This window comes from Lithobates pipiens, unplaced genomic scaffold, assembly GCF_037356315.1.
Source record: "Lithobates pipiens isolate NorthernLeopardFrog02 unplaced genomic scaffold, aLitPip1_a1.2 Scaffold_28, whole genome shotgun sequence".
Taxonomy (NCBI): Eukaryota; Metazoa; Chordata; class Amphibia; order Anura; family Ranidae; genus Lithobates; species Lithobates pipiens.
In genome coordinates, this window is record NW_027507789.1 from 215,956,737 (window position 1) to 215,973,340 (window position 16,604).

Consider the following 16,604-nt stretch of genomic DNA (forward strand, 5'->3'; position numbering starts at 1 on the left):
GGGTTTACTTCCTCTTTTAAACATTATCGTGTGGAGTTAGCCTTATTGATGATAAAACCATCATCTAGATCAGGATATGCAATTAGCGACCATCCAGCGGTGTTGCAGAAATACAAGTCCCATGAGGAGTAGCAAGACTGACAGCCACAAGCATGATGGGACTTTTAGTTTTGCAACAGCTGGAGGTCCGCTAATTGCAGATCCCTGATCTAGAAATTGGGACAAACCATTTCTCAACTCTAATGGCTCATATACAAGTGAAAGAAACTGCACTCGTGAATAGAAAATTACCTACCTTTTTAAAAAATGTATAGCTACCAGGCACACCCATGAGATATATATAAAAAAAAAAAAAAAAAATTATCTGATGCATATCATGGTGTGCCTGGTAGCTATACATTTTTAAAAAGGTAGGTCATTTTCTATTCACGAGTGCAGTTTCTCTTTCACTTGTATATGAGCCATTAGAGTGAGAAATGGTTTGTCCCAATTTCTAGAGAATAATTTTTTTTTATCATCAATAAGGCCAACTCACACGATAATGTTTAAGACTTTTATTGTAGCCCTGAAGTCATTGCTAATGCATAAACATGTCTACTATGGCAAGTGCATACATATATATATATATATATATATATAATATAATATATATATAAATAAATAATTTTTTTCTAGGTACATTGTCATTGAATACATTACATGCTGTAAGCCAGGGGTAGGCAACCTGGGGCCGTTCAGTTGTTGAACTACATTTCCCATGAGGCATTGCAAGGCTGGCAGTTACAATTACAATTACCTCCCAGAGGCATGATGGGACTTGTAGTTCTGCAGCAGCTAGAGTGCCCCGGGTTGCCTACCCCTGCTGTAAGGCAACATACAAAACCAATAGTTACCCATAGTCATTAACAGACAGTGCACTGAGAAAAAGCCATCCCAAAATTTATTTTCAAGAAGGACAAAAAAACAAAAAAAATAATTAGGAACCAATAAAGTAATACATTCAGTAGATGTCGAAACACTACGTATTCCTAAAAAGGCATACATTCACATCGCAGAATCTTGGCACTGGAATGCCTTTGCAACATTAAACTTTACAATGTAAACAGGAACTATCATGTTCAAAAGTGTTACTAGTCCATTGAGAAAGGCACAAAATGGCAATGATTTTAAGCGACAAGCTAGGTGCAATAGATAATTTTTTTTTGGTACTCTGCGCAGGTATTTTTGGCCTTTCAGAAAGAAAAAAAAATTTAAGTTTCCCCACACAGTAGTTGAAGAGGAAGATTTGTAACCCAACTAACATGAAACCAGTTTCAGTGCTTGGAGTGTTTCCAGTACCAGTTAGTTTTTACAGCAGAATTTAACAAGGAGGGGGGAGGAGGGAGGAAATAAAATAATGAGGTAGATAACTTAAAAAGTTAAACAACTCTTACAGCAACCGTAAAACACAAAAACGACTACCGGTCACCTGTAAAAAGTAGACTAAACATAATACTGCTCACTGTAAAGGAGAACATTTAAAGCTGATTGGAGGAGCAATTGTCACAACAGCCCCATTTTTTTTTTTTTTAAACGTTGTGATAAAATATGTTCCAAATCCTACGACTCTTTGCAGACAGCTACCACATTAAAGAGTCAAAAAAAAAAAAAAAAAAAAAAAAAAGTGTATACATTGAAAAACGCGCAACCACCATTGGTGGGGATGGCCGCAGTCACCAAACAGCTGTCTGTAACGCAAACTCACATTTCAGTTCAAATTCAATAGTTTCTGAAATCTACTGCTAATAAAAAGGATGGCAGATTCCAAAATATGTACCCGCATTTTTTTGGTTTTATTTTGTTTTTTTAATTTTAACTTAAAGTTTTGTTGAAAATCCAGACATAGGCAGGGAGGACTGTTCTCACATTTTAAAGTCTGTAATGCAAAAAAAAAAAAAAAAAAATTGGTTTGTAAAAGGTAAACATTTTTGACCTTTGGAAAGAACACAGTCCACTCGTCAGCCTTGCATTATTCGCAGCATCTGAGGTGCAATTTTTTTTTTGTCCGTTCTGGTGCCAGGAGGCAATTCCTAGGTTGGCTGCTCTGAAATAAACCCACCAAAAAGTCCAAAAAAAATAAAAAAATAAAAGGGGTGCAGGAAATTCCAGCCACCTATTATTTTTATTTCCTTTCAAATGTCCGCTTAAAGATTTTTCTTGGCTGCCATCACGTAGATCATTTCACAGCTATGTTTTTCTCCTCCATAAAGTGTGCAAATTGGTGTTTCGGGACACTTTCCGCACTTTTTTCTTCCCTCTCGGCTATAGTCTGACTTGCACTAGCCTGGCTGACGTCCAGGTTAGAGACAGTAGCTGTGGTGAGGATGGAAGGACCTCCATTACTGACAGGCAATGTAGGAATGCCACCACTCTGGATTACTGAGATCTCATTAGTCTTCATGGCCAAGCTGCTGCTAAGAGCCGTAGCGTACTGGTTCCAAACAGTAGCATCGATGTTGACCGCTGGGGGGACAAAATACTTTGGAAAGATCTCAGGCACTTTCTTACTGTCGTTTGGCAAGGCAGTTATTTGGTTATCCACAGAAAGTCTCCGTCCACGGCGAGCAGCGTTATTCCACATGTGAGTTCCCACATGGACCTACATAGGGAGAAAAAATAAAAATAATAAATACATTTTGTTCTTAAAATTAGACTAAAATTTTCAGAAGATTTAAAAATTAAAAAAATCTACAATACTTTAGTGAACTCGCAGTATGCAATTAGAACCAAGTTTTGGATTCTTGCAGGGGAGGGAGAGAAAAGAGAAAGAAAAAAAAAAAAAAAAAAAAAAGAGACTTCCCTGCATTTATACATTGATCAGTGCATTATGGCACTGATGAATGTAATATCACTGGTCCCCCAATAATAAAAAAAAAAAAAAAAAAAAGTGTCACTTGGGGTCAGAGTTTTCGGCCGCAATCCCCCCCCCCCCCAAAAAAATAAGGTTTTTAGATAGCCGCCATTAGAATTTTTTTTTTTTTTTTTTTAAATGCATTCCCGATTTTGTAGGTGCTAGAACTTTTGTGCAAACCAATATATGCTTGCAATATACACACACACACACACATATATATATCTCTCTCACATGGACAGTGAACGTTAAAGAAAAAACTAAACCCATCGCTTTAACATAAAAAAAAAAAAAAAAAAAAAAAAAACTTTTGTCAGCATGCCGGAAATGCTAACCGTCACATTTGCTTGTGCTCTCAACCAAACCACCAAATGGCTGGAGTCATAACTGATCTCATGTGCAGCATCATGGCAGTTGCAGAGCAAACAGAGGCCAAGATGGCAGCTTCCTTGGCTGAAGAGGATAGGAGGGCTCAGTTCACACTACTGCGGCCGAAGTCATGCAACTTTGCCAGGCGACTACTACTTTGATGCGAGGAAGGGGCTTCTTCCCGAAACGTCAGATCCAAATCACATCAATAATAGATGAGGATCCAACTTCTGTTAGCCACTTCACATCCGGGCCAATTCTGACAGTGCTCCTTTTTGCTAGAAAATTACTTAGAACACACACTTTAGCAGAGGTCCTACAGATTAAAAATGGGCATTGCAATTTTGTATGTCACACTGTATTTGTGCACTTTTTTTTTAAAATGTGTTTAGGTTGCCAGTTTGGAGTTACACAGAGGTCGGGTAGAGCTCTCACCATAACACCCCCCATTAACTTTGCTATCACAAGGGATGAGCAACATTCCTTGTGATAGCAAGGGCTGCAACAGGTCCTCTTTATGGTCAGACCCCAGATCTCTCTTCTGGCCTACAATGCAGCCCAAAAAAAAAAAAAAAAAAAAAAAAAAAAAAAACACGATCAGTCTGATCGGTTGCCAATGGAAGTGGAAAGAGCGAAAAGAAGGAAGGAAAAAAAAGCGAAAAGAAGGGAAGGAAAAAAAGCGAAAAGAAGGGAAGGAAAAAAAGCGAAAAGAAGGGAAGGAAAAAAAAGCGAAAAGAAGGGAAGGAAAAAAGCAAAAGAAGGAAGGAAAAAAAAGCGAAAAGAAGGGAAGGAAAAAAAAGCGAAAAGAAGGAAGGAAAAAAAGCGAAAAGAAGGGAAGGAAAAAAAAGCGAAAAGAAGGGAAGGAAAAAAAAGCGAAAAGAAGGGAAGGAAAAAAAAGCGAAAAGAAGGAAGGAAAAAAAAGCGAAAAGAAGGGAAGGAAAAAAAAGCGAAAAGGAAGGGAAGAAAAAAAAGCGAAAAGAAGGGAAGGAAAAAAAAGCGAAAAGAAGGGAAGGAAAAAAAGCGAAAAGAAGGGAAGGAAAAAAAAGCGAAAAGAAGGGAAGGAAAAAAAAGCGAAAAGAAGGGAAGGAAAAAAAAGCGAAAAGAAGGGAAGGAAAAAAAAGCGAAAAGAAGGGAAGGAAAAAAAAAGCGAAAAGAAGGGAAGGAAAAAAAAAGCGAAAGAAGGGAAGTCCCCTCTGGTTCTGTGCAGCCAATGCCGCATGGCTCCCTGGCACCAAGATAATACGGTAGAGCAGGGAGGCGTGGACCCCCTTCTGCACCCGCAGAAGTGATCGAGTGGCTATTTAGCCATTCAAATCACTTCTGCTACAAAGGGATTTGCCGGTGTTCTGTCAAGAAGTGCCCGGCCTGAAGGGCACATGCACCCTACGCAACAGCTGATTTTAACATCAGCTGTTGTGACGGCGAGACGATGCAGGCACACAATAGCCGACAGAATTTTTGTTTTCTGTCAGATTGTGCCCGCGCTCCTGTGGAGAGTTCATGTCCATGATGGGCGGTTTTCCTACACATTGCAGGCGGGATTAGATGGCCAGTGCCGCACTGGCCATCTAATGCCACCCACAAAAAATAAAAAAAATAAAGAGCCCCTCACAAAGTTTTTTTTTGCTGAACTGGCCATCTAACTCCACCCACGTCGTGTAGAAAACCGCCCATCATGGACATGAACTTGCCACAGGAGCGTAGCAGATGCTATTGTGCGCCTGTGCAACAGCTGATGGTAAAGTCAATGGGGGGGGGCATTTCTTGAATGAACACTGGCTCAAAATTGTCATCATCCCCCGTACAACTATTGAAACCCGAGGACGTCCTACGGGCGGGAATTTCTTTAAGTCTATGGGCACAAGTCAGATTAGAAGTCACCTTGACGTGGGTCTCACAAGTCAGATCCCAAGTCGCAGCAGTGTGAACCGAGCCTGAATGTTCTAGCAGAAATCTAAAGAATGTGCACCTATTCCTAGATTATAAGACCCAAGAGTTCTGTTCATGTGACCAGATATTGTTGAGTTTGGAATGAGCGTCTAAGCTTCAATTACCTTTTTTTTTGTTAAAGTATTACACAGACTGCAATAAAAATGCACAGGAATGCCACCATCTCACCACTATTTGAAGACAACAATAAGCAGAAGGTTTTGGACTAGATACATGCAAGTCAGGGTCTCTTTTTTTTTTAAACTGGAGGGGGAACAGGAAGTTGGTTAAAGCAGCTTACTTTGAGGTTTCTTTTGTTGTGAAAGCTCGTCCACATATCGTGCACGCAAAAGGTTTTTCGCCGGTATGAGTTCTTTCGTGGATCTGTAAAGCGCTAGCCGAGGAAAAGTTCTTGGTACAGGTTAGGCAGAGAATGTTGCTTTGCTGTGCGGCGAGGAGGGACAATGAGGGGCGTTAGGCCGGGGGAAAAGATTGGCGGACAGATGAAATGTGCGGGGCCTAAAAGACGATCTCCTGGCATTTCCACTTTGATTAGTGTGGGTGGAGGACCAATGTACCACGTTTGGACTCCTGTCTAGGAGAAAAAATAAAAAAAATAAAAAAGTCCCATTTTAGAATTGTATTTCTTTACATATATAGATTTTCAGGCATATTCAGTGGGCTAAAAAGAAAAATAAAAAAACCCATGCCACGTTAATTTTTCCATGCAAAGCACACGTCATTTTGATTGAACAGAACTGTGCCAAAGCCTCAGAATGGTTGTTATTGCTCTACATAGTTTATTTTTTTCCCCTGCTTAAGCAGCAGTCTTCTGGGACTAGCATTAAAGTTCTTCTTGAGTAATTCATCTTTTTCTAAATAATACGAAATACCAGACAAGGGTAAGCAATTATATAAGACAAACCCATCACTTTTACTTACTTAAGTCTCCTCCATTGGGAAGAAGGCCCGGTTCTTCTTTAATTTTTGCGTACTAGATTGCCATTGTTAGATCTAGAGCCCCATCACCATCGGGATCAACGGAGCCATTTTCACACAACTCGCTTTGTTCGGCACACCCATCACATCGTGACCGTTGTACAAAGGTGGCGACTTGGATGGAAGACTGTCATCTTGACTGTTGGTGGCGAAAGAGTCCTCAGTTCAGACTGTGTCGGACTCTTGCCACTTTGGTATCTGGATCCCCAATGGAAGATGAGTCGTTGGTCAAGCCATCACTTTCCAGGACCCAGTCTCAATTGATTTAATACTGTTTTGCCTTTGCAAGCAGAGTCCAGGAGGCATAGACATCTGATTGTCCTGAGATGAAAGCTCAGAGAGCTGCATGCTTGGGGATTCCACCTGGCCATCACTCTGCGGGGTTGGGGGCTTAGAACCTAAAGGAACATCTGCAAGTTCAGGGTCTTCCTCCATGTCGATGTCATCAACATTCTCATCGGTTAAGCTGTTCAAATCTCCGTTCTTCTCATCAATCACCCAAAGGATCAAGGTCCCCATCGTCACATGCATCTTCTGGTAAAGGTGTATTTTGGAATCTGCCCACCCATATGCATCCTGATATGTTGTTGCAAGACCACTGCATTGGTAAATTTCTTTTGACAGATGGGGCAGGAATGCATCTTTTGAGGAGTGTTTGCACGATGGACACCATAGTGCGTTTTAAGGTTGCTTTTAGTGGAGAACGCTCGGCCGCAAATTTTGCACTTGAAAGGCCGTTCCCCGGTGTGGGTGCGGTAGTGCATTTTCAGCGAGCTAGGGCAACTTAGCACTCGATGGCAAATCAAGCACTCGTTGTGATCCGAACCAGTCTTATCGATGTTCTCCACCAGTTGCTGTAGCTTGCTCGTTTCGGAGCTTTGCTCGCTGGATCCACTAGCAGGAGGTGAGTTGAGACTTTGATCAGTGCCAGATTCGTGGCCAACAGCTCCAGAGGACACGGACTCGCCTTCGCTGCCCGGCGACAGCTTGGACTGCAAGTTGAGTGGGAAGGCCGATCCCGAGTCGCCGATACTGGCAACGTTTGGTATAGTTAGTCCTGGATTGGGAAGACTAGTCACACAGCTTTGTATCCGCAAATACATTCGACTCATCCAACGGAACAGACATGCCATATGGAATGCCACTTGTAGTAGGAACGTTATCCAGATGTTCCGGTACAGGATAGGGATTCATTCGTATATGTGGATATTTATCTCTATGTCTCTGGAAATGAACCTTCAAGTTACCCTTCGTTGTAAACCTGTTTCCCGCAGATGTTGCACTTGTATGGCTTTCGCCGGTATGCGAACGCAAATGTATTTGCAGCGCGCTGTCGTTGCCGAAAACTTTCCCGCAGAATTTACACTTATGCCTAAAGACTGATCCTCGGTAGGTTTAGCCTCAGGGATCGGAATACCGGGGAATTTGCTTTTCAGTTTCTTAGTAGGGTCTGACGATATTGAGTGGATTCTGAAAGATTACAGTCCCGGGAGCGTGAGATATGACGGGGTTTGGAAACCTGGCCACAGAAGGAGAAGCGGGCATAACCCTATGAACCTCAGATTTTAACATTGGGTTGGAAAAGGCAAGTGGCACAGTGCCGGAAGTTGGGATGGACAGGGGTGAACGTGAGGTAGCTTTGACTGCTTAAGTGACTCGAGGGTAAGGTTTTGCGTTCCAGCTTTCTGTCCAATCAGAGCAACTGCAGCGAGAGCTGCTGCGATAGATGAGCGCCCAGTGCTCTCAGCGGATCTGTGGCGGCAGCTAGAGACGGATGCAGGGAATTAGAAGTCATCATAGCAATCTGAATACGGATCTGCTCAGTAAGCTGAATCTGTTGTAGCTGCTGCTGCTGTAAGCACACTAGTTGTTCGAGGATCATTGGGATGGCGTGAGCATTGTTTGCTGGAGCACTAGGCCCATCCGATACAAGTTGATTAACAGACCGCTTTAGTACTGTTGATAGTTTGTAAAGTCACATTAGTGTTGGAGAGATTGGTTTTAGGCAAGAAGCCAAATCCATTAACCTTAGGAGCCGCTTGAGGGACGGTTTTATTAGCAGAATTTGATTCCCCTCCATCCTTTCAGAAGTAACAGCGGAGCCCTTTGCTAGAATGTCCTTCACTAGAACGTCCTTTGCCACTTGATTTTCAGATGCCTCCTTGTCCTGTGCTCTTGGGGGTAGGTCCCCGGGTAGACGTCTGAGTGCTCTTCTCCTTCACACTCGTTCATAATCAAGACAGGGGAATTTCTAGTGCAGTTTCTCTTATGCTCAATGAACTCGGATTGTTCAAAAAACTCTGCACAGCACTTGTCGCACACACGTGCGTCTCGTCCATCCTGCATCGCTTCACGCTTTTTTCACCATCATCACTTGAATCTTGTGGCTTAGCTGTAAGAAAATAAAAATAAAAAAAGGTAAAGATAAGGCAAAGCACAGAATTTTTTTTTTTTAGAGATATAATAAAGTGAATGACTTCACCTACAACTCTGCATAAAAATAAAAAAATTATTTTCACTGTATATTAAGAGTTGAGAAATGGTTTGTCCCAATTTCTAGAGAATAATTTTATCATCAATAAGGCCAACTCACACGATAATGTTTAAGACTCTTATTGTAGCCTTGAAGTCATTGCTAATGCATAACATTTCTACTATGGCAAGTGCCATTACTTACAAAAAAAATATTTTTTTATATCTATCCATCCACACATACTATGAGAGAGGCTTAATTATTTGCAGAAAGGATATGCAGTCAGATTTTTCTTATGCACCCAATGCCAAGAAAGTGCATAAAATATTTAATCATTTATACACTTTTCCTTTCCTGTCACCATTGGAGAGGAGGTCTGCAAGTCTAAAAAGGTCATGACAAAAAAAAAAAAAAATATATATATATATATATATATATATATATATATAATAATAATTTAATATAATATTAATAATATAATTATCTCCCCCCCCCCCCCCCAGTATACACATTTCCTTTGAATTTTATAAGCAGATAGAGTTCAGTTGTCAAAAATATTGAAATGTGCAACAAGCAGCCAAAAGGTAATCTATTGATGAAATTTATATATATTTTTCTTCAATACTTGTATTATTTAATCCAATTTATGATGGGGGGGAGTGAATTATATTGAAAATATGAATTTCATTTTATTAACAACCCACAACATAACATTGAAGATAATGCAATTTATATTGATAATAGATTTTTTTAATGTATATTTAAAATATTTATTTATATCCAATTTATGGTGTGTTTATAAAAAAATAAAAAAATAGTATAATTTCAATATACCACTCCCCCCTCCCTCCTCACCATAAACTCAACTATTGTAGTATAGAAGTAAATGCATGTTATTTAAGGCTATTGTTTGACTCTGTGCAGTAATGTTTGGCTACACAGCAGAATGAAAACTATAGCCTATGATTAAATAAGGGGGGGGGGGATGGGTTGGCCTTTTCATTAATGATAAAAGCAAAAGAACCAGAAAGTTCAACTGTTTTTCCCATCTCTCCACCCCCGAATTTGTGGAATGTTATCTCTCCAGCATCTAGTTATCCAATAAGTTAGAAGAATGCAGTGAAGTCAGCAGGGGTTTAGATTAAAATCACCACCAAATGGATTTGGGAGAGAGGAAAACAAATTTTTTTTTTTTTTTTTTTAAGCCAATGCTATTGTTATTTATGCTAATGTGTTTACTGAATTTAAGCCATGAATAAGAGACACAAAGTCTAAAACTGCCAAGGCTTGTTCATGGCGGCTATTTGAATATATTGTATTTGGCAACTACAGATAAAAAAAAAAAAAAAAAAAAGTCAATATGGATCAGTCAAACATTTATGCAACCTGTTGGGGCTATATAAATCCTTAATAATAATAATAATAATAATATTATTATTATTATTAATTCCGAATTGCTATAGCACCAACAGTTTGTGCAGTGCTTTATATTATTATTATTATTAATATAAAGCACTGCACAAACTGTTGGTGCTATAGCAATTCGGAATTAATAATAATAATAATAATAATAAATTATTCAGAATGTTTATAAATGTAATAAATGTAATAAATTATTCAGTGCTTTATATTAATAATAATAATAATAATAATAATAATAATAATAATAGTAGTAGAGGGCAGATAATCTAGAAAGAGGTGTTTCTATATATATGGCTGTCAGCTGCAAGTAGAAGAAAAAAAAAAAAAAAAAAAAAAAAAAAAAAAAAAAAAAAAATTCTGACCTTACAAGGAAATAACAGAATCCTTCCAAAGTCAATCACCACCAGCAAGTTCGGGGGCCATAAACAAAGCAGTCGCAATCTGCCCCTCACTCTAATACTGTGTTTAAGACAAACCCTGCTGCCAAGGTCAATTGCAGGAGCCCTAATTGTAAGCTTGACATCAGTTTACCACCCACAGAAGGCAGGAGGAGGCAAAGGTTACAGCAGCAAGCCTCGTCACCGCCACACACTGAAGAAGGACAGCTCAAAAAAAAAAAAGAAATGAATTTAAATGGTGAAATGTAAAAAAAAAAAAAAAATTTGGTTTCCAGAAAAAACAAATGTAACCCCCCCCCCCCTTTCTTCCTTGGCCACCAAGCACTCTACATCCAGAACTCTGACTGGCATCTGCCCATGCATACCCCACAATCACAAAAACAAAAAAGACACCTGAAAGACCTCTAAAGTCAAGACACCGGATGCAACCTCATATTCTTGCCATTTCCATCAAGTTGTAGGTCGTTGGCACCAAACTGGTACAGGCGCCCCCCCCCCCCCCCCCCCCAATACCATTTCTCACAAGAATTGCAACACTTCTGCTGTACCATCTGTTCACAAAGTGTCTTATCAGCAGATCTCCAACTCCTGCTGTGAAAGGTTTGGTCTGTAAACATCTATAGATCAGAAGATGATGGCGGTGACAAAAAAAAAAAACCCCCGACCTAAAACCAGATTTTAAACAGAGTTCTCGTTCACTTCTGGGGTGGCCATTGTTTTTTTATTAAGGCTTCTCTAAAGACAAAAATAAAATAAATGGCCACCAGAAGAAGAGAGATTATCTTGTAATAAAAAGGATAAGAAGGATAAAAAGTTGATATCTTTCACTTCTGGTAGCGATTGTTTTATTACTGCTTCCCTGAAGACAGTAACAAAAAAGGCCACCAGAAGTGAAAAGATAAAAAAAAAAAAAAAAAAAAGGGGGGGGGGGGGGGGGGGAGAAGAGAGAGAGGAGTAAGACTACAAAATAGACTATATCTATCTAATACAAGAGGCATACAACTAAACAAAAAAAGTACAAAGAATTTACAGCTAAGCACTTCCAGACATCACACTAGCCCAATACTGGATTATAAAAAGCCACTTCTGACCTTCCTTTGTTAAAATGCTAATGCATAATATGTACTATTGTAGCCTGCACACCCCCTACCGATTTCCTGACCTGTTAATTGCTCACCAGAACTGCTCAAAAGAGAAAATAAGATTGCATTGTTCTCGCTGGAGGTCCAAGATGGAAATGCAAATTGGTATAGAACAAAAAAAAAAAAAAAAAAAAAAAGAAGTAGAAAATAAGAAACAGTATACTATTTCAGGTGGACTAGATCTAAATATATAAAAAATAAATAAAATAATAAAAATAGGGAGGAGAAGAGACAGTACAAGCTACCTGCAGCTATTCATCAAGTCGCCCTGAAAGGTGGCGCCAGAGTACAAGATAGGAAATTAGAGCTTACAGTTTAGTAGTCAGCTGCAGCACCAAAATATTCATCTCAGTAGAACCTGAACATTAAAATAAAAAAAAAAAAAAAAAAAAAAAAAGTTTTCCCTAAAGCTCATATCAAACAAAAAAAAAAAAAAGGGGAAGAAAGTCTTCAGAACTCACATTAGCAGCCTGAAAATCAGCAGAAGCTTTACACAGCTTTCCTGAGAGGGGTCTGCAGGCAGGAATTGTTGGCCATAGAATACTTGATTATAGTGCTATTAGGGGGTGGGACCCCAGCAGTGTGCAGGAAGATTTACATGTGCAAACAGCACCTCCACCCCCCAACCATATGCACAAAGGGAAAACAGGCGTGCATTAAAAATCTGCCATTTATGACCTCCTGGCCGGACAGTTTTCTGGGAGTTAATAGTAACTGACCCTTAAACACAATCTGGGAGATAAGAAAACATGTGCATACAGAGTCTAGAATTAAGAAATTTTTATTTATTTATCTATCTCCCCCCCCCCCCCCCACAAATAAACCTACAAAAAAAAAATTAAATAAAATGTATACACACACTAATAAATATATATATATATATATATATATATATATATATATATATATATATATATATATATATATATATATATATTTTTTTTTTTTTTTTATTATTATTTTCATTATACATGCACACACACACATACATAGCAAAAGGGGGTGTGCGCGCATATATATTACACACACTCATACACTATAGTTATATTTGATAGTGATATATCCCCCCTTTTATATATATATATATATATATATATATATATATATAAAAGAAAAAAAAAGTTTACACCATAAAAAGTGAGGGATTGGAAATGTTGGGGGGGGGGGGGGGGGGGTAATAATGAAGGGGATAGTCGGGGCTCCGGGTGTAGGAGGGGGATCCCCCGTGCTCCTCTCCCGGGTCACATGGGATGGGGTCCTCTATGGGGTCTCCGTACAGGTGGTCCCCGGATCCGATCACTCCCTAATAAGTTTGTTGCAGTGAAGAGGTCGGCGGTGCCGCCGGCAGGTAGTCCGATCCCCGGTGTGTGTGGGTGGTGAAGGGGGATGGGGGGGTCCGGTCCCCGGTGTAGAGGGGCCCCTGTACTCACCGCACGCCTCCTCCAGTAGCGGTGTGTGGCCCTCGGAGTTGAGGTGCTGGGGGTTCGCCTGCTTCCTCCTCGACATGGTCCGTGCATCAGGAGCCAAACAGTCCCAATTCTGTCCCTTCTTCACTCCGAATTCCAAGAGTCGCCCGATCACCCCCCACCCTTCAGGTGGAGGAAATGCGCATGTCGCTGCAATTATGATTATCAATAATGCATTGCGATTTATCATCAGTCCCTGACAGCTGATTGGCCTGAGTCCAAAAAACTCACAGATTATTCAAATAAGCTCTATTGATCAGAGAGGAGAGAGGGGGAGGGAGCGGGGCACGATGGGAAATGTAGTCTGCTGCCCACTAAGCATGCTTCTAACTGGAACAAAACATCAACTTTTCTTTTCTTTTTTTTTTTTTTTGTAGAGGATCACCACCCCCTCCCCCACCCCCCCAGAAATGCCTTTTTTTATATCAAGTAAACACAATAGAGATGGGTGGATGGTGAGTGAGGAGAGAGGCAAGTCTGTGAATGAATGGAGGAAATGGGGATAAGATGAATGGTGTACACCATCCACACTGTACACAACTCACACTTTACTATCTATCATTATATCTAAAAGAGACCCTCTGATCAGTGTACTCGGTGCTTCCCACACACCACACTGACACCTTATATCATTACTTTTATTATTATATTATATTATTAGATCTAAAAGAGCCCCTCTAATAACTGTACTCATTGCTTCCTAAACCCCAAACTTACACTTTACTTATACTTTGTAGCTTTACTTTTATTATTATATTTTATTATATTATATTATCTAAGAGTCCCTCTGATCAATGTACTCAGTGCTTCCTACACACCAGACTGACACTTTACTTTACTATTTTCTATCATTACTTTTATTTATATCAATGTTTGACCTCTGATAACTGACACTTTACTTATACTTTACTTTATACTTAATTTATACTATATACCATGTAACTATATATATATATATATATATATAGTTACATAAAGTAAAGTATAAGTAAAGTGTCAGTTATCAGAATTCAAACATTGATATAAATAAAAGTAATGATAGAAAATAGTAAAGTAAAGTGTCAGTCTGGTGTGTAGGAAGCACTGAGTACATTGATCAGAGGGACTCTTAGATAATATAATATAATATAATATAATAATAAAAGTAAAGCTACAATCAAAGATTGACCCCTAATAACTGTACTCATTGCTTCCTAAAACCCAAACTGACACTTTACTTATACTTTGTAACTTTTGTTATTATATATATATATATTATATTATCTAAAAGAGTCCCCTGTTATAACTGCACTCAGTGCTTCCTATAAACCAGTTACACTATACTTATACTTTATATCTTTAATTTATACTCTCTCTCTCTCTCTCTCTCTTTCTCTCTCTCTCTCTCTATATATATATATATATATCAAAGTTTGACCCCTAATAACATTACTCAGTACTTCCTAACACCCAGACTGACACTTTACTTTCTACGTTGTAGCTTTAATGTTATTTATCAAAGACTGACTTCTGATAACTAAAAAAAAAACAAAGTTACAATTTGCTCATCCTTTGTATCTTTTTTACTGTTTTTTATTTTTTATCAAAGATTCACCCCTGGCCTGTGGTCGGTGCTTTCTGAAGGCTAAACAGACACTTATAATTTGTATCTTTACTTTAATTAAGGACCTGGAAAGGATTTGCCTCCTTAATGACCACGCCATTATTTTTTTTGCAACACAGCATTGCGTCGTTTTAACTGCCAATTGCGCAGTCGCACCAACGTTATATCCAAACACAATTGATGTCCCTCCCCCCCCCCCCCCACAAATAGAGATTTCTTTCGGTGGAATTTGATCACCTCTGCGGTTTTTATTTTTTGCACTATAAACAAAAAAAGAGCGACAATTTTGAAAAAAATAAATAATAATTTTAGGCTTCTGTCACACTGAGGCACTTTACAGGCGCTATATCGCTAAAAATAGCGCCGGCATAGTGCCTGTAAAGAGCCTCACCTGTCACTCCAATGTGAAAGCCCTCTGGGCTTTCACATTAGAGGGGTGCGCTTGCAGGGCGGTCAAAAAATTCCTGAAAGCAGCATCTTTGCGGCGCTGTAGGAGTGGTGTGTACACCACTGCTTCTGCCCATTGAAAACAAAAGCGCATTATGGGCGGTTTTAACCCTTATTCGGCCGCTAGCGAGGGTTAAAACCGAATAGCGTCTACTAAAATGACGGTAAAGCGGTACTTAAAATAGCGCCGCTTTACTGCCGGCGCCCACCCCAGTGTGAACATAGTCTAAAAAAAAATGTAAAAAAGCGAATTTCTTCATCAGTTTAGGACGATATGTATTCTACTACATATTTTTGGTAAAAAAAAATTGCAATAAGAGTATATTGATTGGTTTGCGCAAAAGTTAATGTGTCTACAATATAGGGAATAGATTTATTGCATTTTTACTTATTTATTTATTTTACTAGTAATGGCGGTGATCAGCAATTTTTTAGCGGGACTGCGACATTGCGGCGGACAGGTGGGACACGTTTGACACTTTTTTTGGAACCGGAGACATTTATACAGCGATCAGAGCTAAAAATAGCCACTGATTACTGTATAAATGTCACTGGCAGGGAAGGGGTTAACACTAGGGGAGGCGATCAAGGTGTTAACTTTGTTCCCTAGGCAGGTGTTTCTAATTGTCCCCTCTCACAATTATCTAATTATGGGAGGGGACTGACTGGAGGAGGAGACAGATCGCTGTTCCTGATCACTAGGAACAGCAGATCTCGCGCTACTTCCCTGTCAAAAGGGGGATCTGTTTACATTGACAGATCCCCTTTCTGGCTCTCTCAGGAGCGATCGCAGGTCGCCGGTGGACATGGCGCCGCTGGGCGCGTGCATCGGCTTCAACGTCACGTGCGCCTGCTATACCCCTTAAAGCACCCGCCACCGCCGCCGCCGTACAGCTATGGCGATTCACGCAGGGGAGCCAACCTGCCGCTGTATAACGACAGTAGCTGGTCAGCAAGTAGATAAAAGATAGTTTTTTCCTTTTTTTATTTTATTTTTTTAACTAAAGTCTCTACTTTAAATCATAGCCGGAGCGACTGCAGGCTTAGCCCCCCCCCCCCCCCAATCTTCACACCGAATCCCACTTTGGAATGGTGCGACTTCACTTGATGTGGGGCGATTTCAAAGCCACAGGTCAGCGTGGATTCAGGTGCCACTTAGCTGACGTCTGTGCAACTTACATGCACAGATGTCTACGCAAGTCGCACCTAAAAATAAAAGCAAGACGCCGCAAAGTGTCGCACCGATTTGAACAGTTCCATTGCTGACAATAGGGTGTGTCTTGTCATGCGATTTGGACCTGAGAAAGTCACACCGGTGTGAATGGGGTACACTTTGCTTCTACGCTATATCTTTAATTTTAGTGATCCTTATGTAAAAAGATTCACCTCTGATAACCACAATCCATTGTTGCAGCTTTTAGATATACACTGTATTACCAAAAGTATTGGGACACCTGCCTTTACAC

The 16,604-nt window shown here is 39.8% G+C and overlaps 1 protein-coding gene across 1 annotated transcript; it reads right to left on the minus strand.

The window, feature by feature from the left end:
* Positions 1 to 922: 922 nt before the first annotated feature.
* Positions 923 to 13,354, minus strand: SALL4 (spalt like transcription factor 4). Its single transcript, XM_077460535.1, is given in 23 exon segments — positions 923 to 2,638; position 4,642; positions 5,490 to 5,620; positions 5,622 to 5,765; positions 5,767 to 5,783; positions 6,131 to 6,247; positions 6,250 to 6,333; positions 6,336 to 6,386; positions 6,389 to 6,436; positions 6,439 to 6,685; positions 6,687 to 6,740; positions 6,742 to 7,270; positions 7,272 to 7,566; positions 7,569 to 7,638; positions 7,640 to 7,810; positions 7,813 to 7,898; positions 7,901 to 8,132; positions 8,134 to 8,264; positions 8,267 to 8,348; positions 8,350 to 8,376; positions 8,378 to 8,509; positions 8,512 to 8,579; positions 13,053 to 13,354. Coding segments are annotated over 23 exon segments (3,366 nt in total). The 5' UTR covers positions 13,279 to 13,354; the 3' UTR covers positions 923 to 2,215.
* Positions 13,355 to 16,604: the final 3,250 nt, after the last annotated feature.